This window comes from Physella acuta, unplaced genomic scaffold (assembly GCF_028476545.2).
Source record: "Physella acuta isolate Inbredline_101_S28 unplaced genomic scaffold, ASM2847654v3 ptg000604l, whole genome shotgun sequence".
Taxonomy (NCBI): domain Eukaryota; kingdom Metazoa; phylum Mollusca; class Gastropoda; family Physidae; genus Physella; species Physella acuta.
Window position 1 is genome coordinate 146,138 of NW_026732123.1, and position 12,556 is coordinate 158,693.

The following is a 12,556-nucleotide window of genomic DNA, read 5'->3' on the forward strand; positions in this document are numbered from 1 at the left end:
ACAATACGTTTTAATACAATTGGTTTCTTTTAATAGTGGTAACGTTTATCGACTCAACAATCTAGTGTAAATTCTTCCGTTTTAAGTCTCGAAAAAGCGCCCCCCCCCCCCCATCTAGGAAAAGCTTCAAAGCGGTTTTGCCGGTCACTGTTTCTTAAGAGTATATGTTTTACATTAAGAAATCAAGATAGAAAACAGTTAAATCAGTATGTAAATGCGTGTAGCCATTATATTTCTTAACTTAGACAGTTTATAATTCAAAACCGCAGCATAAAATCAGCTTTAAAATTTTTTTTCCCACCCCTTTTGGCGCCCCCATAGGGTCGGCGCCCGGGGCGGCCGCCCCCCCCGCCCCCCCCCCCTAGCTACGCCTCTGTATATATATATATATATATATATATATATATATATATATGAAAACAACAAAAAAACAACTACATAAATTGTAAAAAAAATTCTAATATTTACACATTGTTGAAAGAAGAATTATTGTTTAATAGAAATGGAGCTTAATTCAAAACCAAAGTCTGAGAAAGACAGTCTTCATTTCCCCATTACGAACGGCGATGTTAGAGGAGATACCGAACACAACAATGGGATCAATGGAAACAAATATCAAGTAGTCTCTATTGACAACTCCAGTTTTTTATGTGAACTGAGCCAAACTGATATTAAAGACGACGGGAAGACCCGCCATATCTGGCCACGAAAGATCGAGTATGTGTTGACGACGATTGGCTTCTGTGTTGGGATGAGCAATGTGCTGCGTTTTCCGTACGTTTGTATGAGAAACGGTGGAGGTGAGTAAACATTAGGGTTGTGGTTTAGATTAATGTAGGGTAAGTGTTTGAGCTTTAAATGTTTTAGATGATAATACAGTATAGTAACAGGACAAGACGCCTGTTATACATAAATTTTTTTAATATTCCTTCGTTATTTCGGGATGTTAATTTGAAAATAAAACCCAAAGGCTGTGTTATATCTGTGGGTCGTAAAGAATCTGCTTTAATCATGAAAGCGTGTTTATATAAATTATGCTGCTACACCATATGTACTATACATGTATGTCCATTCCTCCGTGTCACATATTTTTTATTCCCCAGGTGCTTTCCTCATCCCCTACATCCTGTGTCTGACTGTATGTGGGATCCCTCGCTTCTTCCTGGAGGTCAGTCTCGGTCAGTTCATGTCCAGGGGACCTCTTCATGTCTGGAGTATTTGCCCTTTGTTTAACGGTAGGTGTAAAAACAAACTTGCACAGTAAAAATATTCTAGAAGTTTTTTCTTCATTAAGTAGATATGCTGAATTTTATTGTAACTGACTCTTATTTTAAAAAGATTCACTGTTCGTTTATTTTAGATAAACGCTCTAACCAGTTCCCCATCATTACCCATAGACTCCCCAACCTCTCGTCTAATTCGCCCAACCCTCTCCTACCACACCTCCCAACCCTCTTGTACCATTCCTCCCAAATCCCAACCCTCTCGTACCATTCCTCCCAAATCCCAACCCTAACGTACCATTCCTCCCAAATCCCAACCCTCTCGTACCATTCCTCCCAAATCCCAACCCTCTCGTACCATTCCTCCCATATCCCAACCCTCTCGTACCATTCCTCCCAAATCCCAACCCTCTCGTACCATTCCTCCCAAATCCCAACCCTCTCGTACCATTCCTCCCAAATCCCAACCCTCTCGTACCATTCCTCCCAAATCCCAACCCTCTCGTACCATTCCTCCCATATCCCAACCCTCTCGTACCATTCCTCCCAAATCCCAACCCTCTCGTACCATTCCTCCCAAATCCCAACCCTCTCGTACCATTCCTCTCAAATCCTAACACTCTCGTACCATTCCTCCCAAATCCCAACCCTCTCGTACCATTCCTCCCAAATCCCAACCCTCTCGTACCATTCCTCTCAAATCCTAACACTCTCGTACCATTCCTCCCAAATCCCAACCCTCTCGTACCATTCCTCCCAAATCCCAACCCTCTCGTACCATTCCTCCCAAATCCCAACCCTCTTGTACCACTCCTCCCAACCCCAGACTATCAAGCGCCTCCCAACGTCAGTGCTAAGCATCCACCCTATCCCAATTTACTAACACCTCATCCTCGTGAGTTTCAACTACCTGTACCAACGCACTTATTGAACGCCCCACCCCAACGCCCCACCCTAATTCCCTAACCTAACGTCACCATAACGCTCCACTGTTCTACACCACCCAGGTATCGGCATCTCTATGAACATCCTCTCCTTCCTGAGCTCCTGGTACTTCTGTATGATCTTCGCCTACATCCTCATCTACCTCGTCAACTCCATGAAGTCGCCCCTGCCCTGGACCTTGTGTGGTCAGGCCTGGAACACGCCCCTGTGTGTACCCCCGGGCCAGCGAGGCGTCGAGTTACTCAATGGGTCGCGGGCAGCTGATTGGGTCAACATGACCCAAGTCATGAACGTGACGGTGAACGTTTCCAGAAACGCAAACTCTGCCAGTGCTGAATTTTGGCGGTAGGTTCTGGTTTCATGTGAATTTTGGCGGTAGTTTCTGGTTTCATGTGAATTTTGGCGGTAGGTTTTGGTTTGATGTGAATTTTGGCGGTAGGTTTGGTTTTATGTGAATTATGGTGGTAGGTTTTGGCTTCATGTGAATTTTTGCGGTAGGTTTTGGTTTTATGTGAATTATGGTGGTAGGTTTTGGCTTCATGTGAATTTTTGCGGTAGGTTTTGGCTTCATGTGAATTTTGGCGGTAGGTTCTGGTTTGATGTGAATTTTGTCGGCAGGTTTTGGGTTTATGTAAATTATGGCGGTAGCTTCTGTGTTTTGTTGAGAGACAGCAATTTTTAGCACTAAAATCATAATATCTCAAACATGGATTTAAAAATCCAGGCTAGATTGAACACTACTTTTATAGATCTTATTAGTTTTCTTTTATTTATTTTTTTCCATTGCATTTAAAGCTTGTTGCTATAAATATTTTTAATATTCGTTCTGCTTTCTACTTTTTAGTGATTTCTAGTTTATGAAATCGACACGACTAAAAAGTATTTGCTTTAAAACACTATCAATAACTCAGGATTTCTAAAAGACGATTACCACAATTTACAAGCTGATAATGTGAATGGTAGTTTTTTAATCTTGCTGCCTCTCTTATTTTCAAATCGTTTAAATTTTTTTATTATCTGCCCCTATTAGCCTTCACTAGATCGACTGGCTCTGCGATTGTAAACATTCCCGTGAATCACAGCTCACCAGACTGTTAGAGTGATCGCATCTAGCTAGTTGTCTCCCCTTCTGGTATTAAAAATTGTAATCTATCGAGTGATTTACTTTTGTTATCTTCCCGTGGTTTTGAAACTGTTAAAATAATTTTTAATGACTAAATTAAAATCTAATTAAATAAAATAAATTGATAGACTTGTATTGTCATCGAAATGGAACGTGTCGGGAAAGTTTGGACGAAATCGCTGCATTAGAAGTGGCTAAAAAAATGAGTTACAAGATTTACAACAAATCCACAAAAACAGACGTAGCGACATAAACAAAAGCTTGTAATAATGAAAGATGTTTTAAGTAAAATACATTTACAGCCTAATTTCATGATGATGTGAATATTAACACCATATAAAATCTCACCTCACCCCCCCCCCCCACCCTTGTTCAACAACCAAGAATTTATCGTTCATCATTATCATTTCCATTCACTCCTGCTGGAATATTTATGGAACTTTAGGTCTCTAGAATGTTCTGTCCCCAGCCATATTTTCAAAAGGGCTCAACATGTGACATCTGTTCCGTCCACCTAAAGGGCAACACATTTGGTACGGCCTGGTGACGCTACCAATGGACGCAGCATGCACCCTAAACACCCTCCTCTTCAGAGGCATAGCGAGGGCGGGGCGGAGATTGCGGACCGCACCGGGTGACACCATTTAGGGGGTTGACACCAATGCACAAAAATGCGAAATGCATTGGAGAAAATATTCTTTTGCCAGTACCATTAATGATTAATTAAATAGACTTTTAAGTACAAATCGACAATTATTACAATTATTACTAAATCCAACTGTATTATTAACAGAATATATACAAACATCGTTACTATATATATATATATATATATATATATATATATATATATATATATATATATATATATATATATATATATATATATATATATATATATATATATATATATAGTAACGATGTTTGTATATATATATATATATATATATATATATATATATATATATATATATATATATATATATATATATATATATATATATGTATATATATATATATATATAGTAACGATGTTTGTACCGGGTGACACCGATCTAAGCGATGCCACTGCTCCTTTTAACCCCTTTCCCGACGCAACTTGGCAGATTTAAAAGTACAGGTTGATGTTACACGATGAACATGTATGGGTCACTAAACTTTATGTTTAACTTGAAAAGCTAAATCGCTGCTTACATACAAGTTTTATTGAAAAAAAAGGTGACTTGGTAAATGTTGATATGAAATATAGAGTATGGGTAGTGGCTGGATGGTTGAAAAGGGAAAGATTGTCAATTGTTTTTAACAGTAAAAAAAAGCCAGTCTTATATCGCAACTGACCTTAATTGCTTGGAAAAGTAATCTGTTTGTCCCTTTGTTTATATGAATAATCCATAAGGAGGAAAACATGGTTGAAAAGTTTACGTCCACCATGAACATTTTCTTTCGACTTTAGCTTTGCTTCGATTTTAGAAGACATTTTGACAGATCTCAAAACTGTTTCAGTAGCTTACGTTGACTTATTTAATGTAGTAAGATGTGTTGTCATTCCCCAGCAACAATGTGCTAGAGTTGTCTTCCGGTTTAGAAAACTTGGATGGTCTCCCTTGGCACACGACTGTGGCTCTACTAGTCTCGACCAGTTTAACGTTCGCTTGCATAATCAAGGGCATTCACTCAGTTGGAAAGGTAACTTTTGTTAAATCGGAAGCAAAAAATCAATTACTGATACTTTAAATAATTATCATTAAAACGTTTTTAAAAACCCACGTTTTCTGATTGAACTAAAAAGTAGAAAATAAATGCTATACATCACAATAATGCAAGCGATCACTCTACTATAAGCGATCGCAAACTGCGTGCGCATTATGACAAAAAATGAAAAACGTGGGGCGCCGAAGTAAAAGTTTTTTTATCGGTCATTGTTAATATAAGATGTAAAAGTTATATTACTATTGATTAGATAATACAATTGAGTTTTATTAGGGAGCTTGTAGAGAGTCAACAGTATTAAAAACTGTAAGAAAATCACGGCGCCCCACGTTTTTCATTTTTTGTCATAATGCGCACGCAGTTTGCAATCGCTTATAGTAGAGTTATCGCTTGCATTATTGTGATGTATAGCATTTATTTTCTACTTTTTAGTTCAATCAGAAAACGTGGGTTTTTAAAAACTTTTTTAATGATAATTATTTTCTACTTTTTAGTCTTTGTATGTTTGTTTGCATTCAAATCTTGCTATCGATTTTATCTTCTCGCATTCAACATTTTTTGTGTAAACGAAGACAACTCGTAAAAAACACGTGCCTTTTCCAATTACTAGGTTATGTCCCTTTTTGGTACAAATCAATAGGAGTCTAAAATGATCAATAATTTTTTTCCGTGGATCAATTTAGTAATAATAATAATTGAATTTTGTATTGTCATCGGAAACAAAGCTTCCCCGAATATTTCAGCGCGCTAGCTAACTGGGAAGAGCCCGAAATTTCGATCGCAAGATTTGATTGGAAAAACAAACAAACAAATAAACAAACAATAAATTTAAACTATAACAAAATAATTATTTTAAAAAGCTTGCTAAATTATGTAAACGATCTTATAAAAGAAAGTTTATTTTTAAGGCCAGCTGACCGAGTGATCACTAGCAGTTAATATTTTTTTACCTCCGCTTTTATTATTGAATTCAATAGTTTAAAATGAATTGACTAACCTAATGTTTAATTAGTTTAAAAATATTATCTTGCGTTGTATCCAGAGACAAATATATGTTGTAAGTTAAAACAAAATCGCTGCTTTAGAAGTGGGTCTAAATTACGCTACGAAATTTGCCACATCCCACAAACACACAAAATATACAAACAGACACTGTGAAATAAATAAAATCTTAAAAGGGTAGTATATTATAGAGCAAAAACCTGTTTAACTACTCAAAAATCCTTTATTTGATAATACTTTTAAATTATACCTCTAAGATTAAGCGAAGTCTGGACACCAGACTCGATTTTTAAAGTTACTTCAACAAACTCTAATTTATTTAAACAAAACAAATGTTTGGATTTTAAGTATTTAAAACCGGTTTCTAGCCCATAAATAGAAGTTCTATTCGTGGAGCTAAATTTATAGCGATCAGTTAACATGTAGCCAATGGTGAAAAAAAAAAGCCTGCGTTTTCATAATAGCAACATACTTGACATAGGTCTATGAAAGAGGTCAAGGGGTACACACATTGGGATCTCTTCAACCTTGGGGAAGTGGGCGGGTGGGGTCAGTCATCGGATGGGAGTGGGGGACCCGGTAGTCGAAAATAAGTTGGGAATGTGTTTGACTGGGGTCTCGAGTGAACACACTGACGCACCGCTTTAGTGCAGTCAAGCGTATCACAAAACATAAAACACAACCATAACCTAAAAGATCACAGCACGCCGTGTCACTTTAACAAATACAGTAATTAGGTGTGGGGTGGGGGGCGGATGTGGGGGCGACGACGACCAAGGTTTTAATAGGGAAGTGGTATCAAACCAACAATTGGGAGGAGATAGGATGGTCAAGGATGGGGAGATGTGATCTAGTCAACGATTGGGTGGGGGGGGGGGGGGGGGCAAGATAAAAAGTGGGGAGGTGAAGCAGGGATCAAGCTTTCAATGGGGAGATGGGATCAAGCTAACAGCGGGGGGGGGGGGGGAATCAGGCCAACAGTGTGGAGGCTAGATCAACCTTTCACATGTTATTTCAACAGAAAAAGATATTCAACGTTTTATTATGATTTAAAATATTCTATAACTAAAGCTGAGTTGTGTTGTTACCTTACAGGTAGTTTATATCACGGCCCTACTGCCGTACCTGCTGCTGACTGTACTCATCATCAAAGGCGCTACCTTACCTGGTGCTGTGGACGGGGTTTTGTTCTATGTGTACCCAGACTTCAGGTAGGTGGCGCTGTCGTGTATTAATGTATATAAATATATATATGTGTGTATATGCGTATATACGATTACATGTGTGTGTGTGTGCGTGCGTGTATTACGTCAAACCCGTAAGTTTGGCAATTTTTTAATTAGCCGGCCATTTCGGGAACTTGCTAAGGCATGTGGCCAATGTTCGATGTGCTGGAAACTGCCTGTGTACTTTATGTTTTAGTTCTGATATTTTAGTTTTTAACACGAGCACACGCAGCATTAAAAACTAAATCTGATCCTGTGTGCTAGTACATGTAACCTGACCGCGTCATTGATTTACCTGCAGCAAACTGCTGGTAGTACAGACATGGCTAGAGGCTTGCATCCAGGTGTTTTACTCGCTGGGTCCAGCCTATGGGGGACTCTTCACCATGGCCAGTTACAACAAGTTCCAGAACAATTGTATGAGGTGGGTCGTTACATACAAGTTCCAGAACAATTGTATGAGGTGGGTCGTTAGATACAAGTTCAAGAACAATTGTATGAGGTGGGTCGTTACATACAAGTTCAAGAACAATTGTATGAGGTGGGTCATTATATACAAGTTCCAGAACAATTGTATGAGGTAGGTCTTTATATACAAGTTCCAGAACAATTGTATGAGGTGGGTCGTTAGATACAAGTTCCAGAACAATTGTATGAGGTGGGCCGTTAGATACAAGTTCCAGAATAGTTGTTTGAGGCGGGTCTTTTGAACGACTATGTGAGGTGCTTTCTGAACTACAGACTGTGTTAGTTGAGTTAGTTAGTTCCGTGAGTTGGCGCCTTAATTGCAAGAAGTTCCAAAATCAACTTTTGTGTCAATTATTGACATCCTGTTATGACCTACTTTTTTAACCTAGTCATAGTTGTGTAGGTTCCATCATTAACTCGGTTTTAGATTAATATACGTACTTTTTATTACAAGCTTTTATTTAACTCACTTCCTCTGTCGACAGTCTGTCGACATTCTGTCGACAGTCTGTCTAGATGGAAACGCAGGAGTGAAAATTCGGAAACTTCTACTTGACCGATACGATTCACACTTGGCACGTGGGTCAAGACATGAAGACAATGCAATCTGAAACTAAATTTGACTTAATTGGATGCTTAATTAATTTTTTATGAATTAATTAAAATTTGGACCGAATTAGTAGGCATGTCTAGCCAACCACACCACACGCGTCATCACCTTCAATAGCTGCGCCATCACGTAATGGCTGCGTTCAAAAACCATTGCGCGACTACTGAACGTGATGTTCAGTAGGCGCGCAATGGTTTTTAGTCATGTAACTCTATTGTAAATAAAACATGTAAAGTACTGAATTTTTTTTTTATAAAAAAACGTTTTAATAACAAGCTTTTATGTAATGATGCACTAAAAAGTAGAAAATAAATTATAGACTACTATTTAAATAACTATAAAGAAAAGCGTGGGTGTCTTCCTTAACATTAGTAAAGGTATCCAATAGATACTAAAGTGACCCACGCTTTTCTTTATAGTTATTTAAATAGTAGTCTATAATTTATTTTCTACTTTTTAGTGCATCATTACATAAAAGCTTGTTATTAAAACGTTTTTTATGAATTTTTTTTTATTGTATTGTTAATAATTTCATGTAAAAATTAATTCTGTAAAGTAAAAAAAAGGCAGACGTCTTATATCCTCGGAGATCCCCCATAAACTTTCGCGTATATTCTTACATAACACCAGCGTGTCCGCCTTTTCGCGGTGTTAAAAAATCCCAGGATTGACCTGTGATAGTACTCTGCTAGGGCGCGATCAGACGCGTCTAATTCAGTTTAGTGAACGACTATAATACTACTTCTTATCCATGTTCTATCACAATTTTTAAAACGAACGCATGCGTCATAGCGCTACCGGGATTATTCATATTCTTATTCATAGTCTAAGGCAGTATTTAAAATAAACATAGGCTCCATAGCGCACATGGGATAGGCCGGGGTGCTAAGTTGCACCCTACCGGGGTGCCGCTCGTGCGAAATAGTATTTTTTTCGTAGTAGCCTCTCCAGGAGCATTATCAACAACTTCCCAAAGTTTCATGGAAATCAGATGAAAGGTGTAGCAATGTATAAAAAGACAAATAAAATCTGGCGAAATATACTAGGACGGTTTCATCAATGCTTTACCAATCCTATATTCTTAGACGCTGATTTTGTTTTCTAAAACTGAGTTATTTAAATGTAAACATTGCATGCGCTTGGATCTTATTTATCGGGACGGGTTTATTACACTACCGCCCAAAAAGCCAGGGGCGCCAATTCCGTATATGATACAGTGGGGAGGTGTAAAACGGCGAAAACTGTCAAAATTTCATTTCATTTATTTTTTGTGTAAGGTTACAAAACTTTCTCTATACAAGAAAAAAAAAGAAAAACCAATGAAAATCATGTAACGCTACTTGAAGGAAGTTACAATATTTTATATTTTTATCACCACAGAGACGCCATTGTGCTGTGTTTTGTCTGCGAAGGGACAAGTGTTTTCGCCGGTTTCGCCATCTTTCTCGTCCTTGGTCACATGGCCTACAACCTCCAGCTGCCATTGGCTGACTTTTCTCAGTCAGGTAAACAGCTCCAAATAAAGCGGACAAAGTCAAGATACCATTAGCTTTACTCTGTCAGAAGAAAAAAAAACCATTTTATAACCTTCAGATAGTTGGCCTTTCAAAGAACAACAACAACAACAAATGGAAACATGAAAATTGGTGTAATAATTTTATAAATTTGAGACCGCTCATCCTGCCCATATTTTTTAAATTTTTTGGCTCGCAACAACCCCCCCCCCCCCTTCTTCCCTGTCGTTCCTCTTTACTTAAAAATAAAATCCTCTCCAGGTGCGGGGCTGGCCTTCGTTGTCTACCCAGAGGCCATCTCCTACCTCCCCCTCCCCCAACTGTGGGGGGTGTTGTTTTTCTTCATGCTGGTCACTATAGCTTTGGATTCCCAGGTAACTCACGTGATGTGGTTTTGTCATTGTGTTGGTCTCACTTTAATCGAACACTGACTAAAGTCTCACATTTAGCCCTCACTGACTAAAGTCTCACCTTTAGCCTTCAATGACTAAAGTTTCACGTTAAGCCCTCACTGACTAAATTCTCACGTACGGTTAAGACATCACTGACTAAAGTCTCACCTTAAGCTCTCACAGACTAAAGTCTCAAATTAAGCTCTCACTGACTAAAGTCTCAAATTAAGCTCTCACTGACTAAAGTCTCACCTTAAACCCTCACTATCTAAAGTCTCACCTTAAGCCTCCACTGACTAAAAAATCTCACTCTACCACCCCTAGTTCACCTTAGCTGAGACCGTCCTGACGACCTTACAAGACATTTGGCCAAGATTCGTCAAGCGGTACAACATCTACATCAAATTAACTTACGGCGTCACGTTTTTCCTCGTCTCGTTGCCATTAGCAACCAGGGTAAGTCGTTGTGTGAAATCACTCATAAACTTTTCTGATAATTGTAAATTACTTATTTCTTAGTTTTGTCCTTGAAAATTTCTTAATAATGTCCAATGAAATATAAGGAGTTATTCTTGTTTTTTTTTAAACAAACCTCGGTTTTGATTTGATGTAGTTGTTTAATAAATCTATTTAAAATCGGAAATGATAAATTTGTGTGAATCAATAACAAAAACACCAATGAAAGACGGCGTACGTTACTAGAACCATTAACTGAAGACGAAGGATAGGTTTTTTTTTCATTGGCCAGTGCGATATAGGTTTGAGCTAGCTAGGGGGTGGCAAATATATTTGTATATATGGTTTATATATATATATATATATATATATATATATATATATATATATATATATATATATATATATATATATATATATATATATATATATATATATATATATATATATATATATATATATATATATATGGACACATTTTTGAACAAGCCCCTGGACCAAATCATGCCTACTTTACTGCCTGATATAATCAGTCCGTCCGCCGCAAACTATATTTCGTGACGTACCCAAACAGAGCTAGGTGGACCCATGGACGTTCTACTGAAGCGAACCCGGGATTCGAACATGAAAGTTTTGGCTTATCTTTCGTATGTTCTATCATCCGACCAGAATGGAATGGATGTGTTCAAACACGCAGAATAAACCGCCACTATTTGTATGGTTTAGTGTGTTATGTACCTCTGTTAACTCATAGGACAAACCGCCACTTTTTGCACCTCTTCTAGGGTGGGATGTATCTATGTTAGCTTACAGATCAAATTGACACTTTTTTGTACCTGTTCTAGTGTAGGGTGTACCTAAGCTTAAAGATAAAATTGCTACTATTTGTGCCTGTTCTAGGGTGGGATGTACCTGTTCCAGCTGATAGACTGGTACTTCGCTGCCTTTGCTATCCTCCTCAACGCTTTTCTGGAATGTGTGGTAGTGGCGTGGATATACGGTACTCTTGCCAATTATTATAGTTTGACTCACATTTCCATTTTGCAACGCACGATGAAAGAGTTAACACAATGTTAATAATTTCTTATGTGTGGTTATAAAGACAATCTCTTAACAACTAATTTAAAAACAGGTAAAAAATTAAATATTCTATTTTGTCCAAACAGGCGCAGAACGTTTCCTGGATGATCTGAACTTCATGTTTGGCAGGAGACCGCCATATTTGTTTTCCTTGTTGTGGAGATTCATCGTGCCTGCTGTTCTCATTGTAGGTCTAGGTGGTTTTTTAGCCTCTGTCCGTGTGGTTTCTTGGTCACTGACCATGTTGTTTCTTGGTCACTGCCCATGTGGTTTCTTGGTCACTGCCCATGTGGTTTCTTGGTCACTGCCCATGTGGTTTCTTGGTCACTGCCCATGTGGTTTCTTGGTCACTGCCCATGTGGTTTCTTGGCCATTGCCAATGTGATTTCTTGGCCACTGCCCATGTTGTTTCTTGGCCACTGCCCATGTGGTTTCTTGGCTATTGCCCATGTGGTTTATTGGCCACTGCCCATGTTGTTTCTTGGCCACTGCCCATGTGGTTTCTTGGCCATTGCCCATGTGATTTCTTGGCCTCTGCCAATGTGGTTTCTTAGCCATTGGCCATGTGGTTTCTTGGCCACTGCCCATGTGGTTTCTTGGCCATTGCCCATGTGGTTTCTTGGCCATTGCCCATGTGGTTTCTTGGCCTCTGCCAATGTGGTTTCTTGGCCATTGCCCATGTGGTTTCTTGGCCATTGCCCATGTGGTTTCTTGGCCTCTGCCAATGTGGTTTCTTAGCCACTGCCCATGTGGTTTCTTAGCCATTGCCCATGTGGTTTCTTGGCCATTGCCCATGTGGTTTCTTTG

The 12,556-nt window shown here is 38.6% G+C and overlaps 1 protein-coding gene across 1 annotated transcript; it reads left to right on the forward strand.

Moving 5' to 3' along the window:
• The first annotated feature begins 502 nt into the window (after positions 1–502).
• Positions 503–12,134, forward strand: LOC131947647 (sodium- and chloride-dependent creatine transporter 1). Its single transcript, XM_059308887.1, has 11 exons — positions 503–800; positions 1,104–1,235; positions 2,231–2,513; positions 4,845–4,977; positions 7,099–7,214; positions 7,531–7,653; positions 9,688–9,812; positions 10,083–10,195; positions 10,538–10,669; positions 11,570–11,669; positions 11,836–12,134. Exons 1-11 carry the CDS (start codon positions 503–505, stop codon positions 12,132–12,134), a joined length of 1,854 nt encoding a protein of 617 aa, XP_059164870.1.
• The last annotated feature ends 422 nt before the right edge of the window (positions 12,135–12,556 follow it).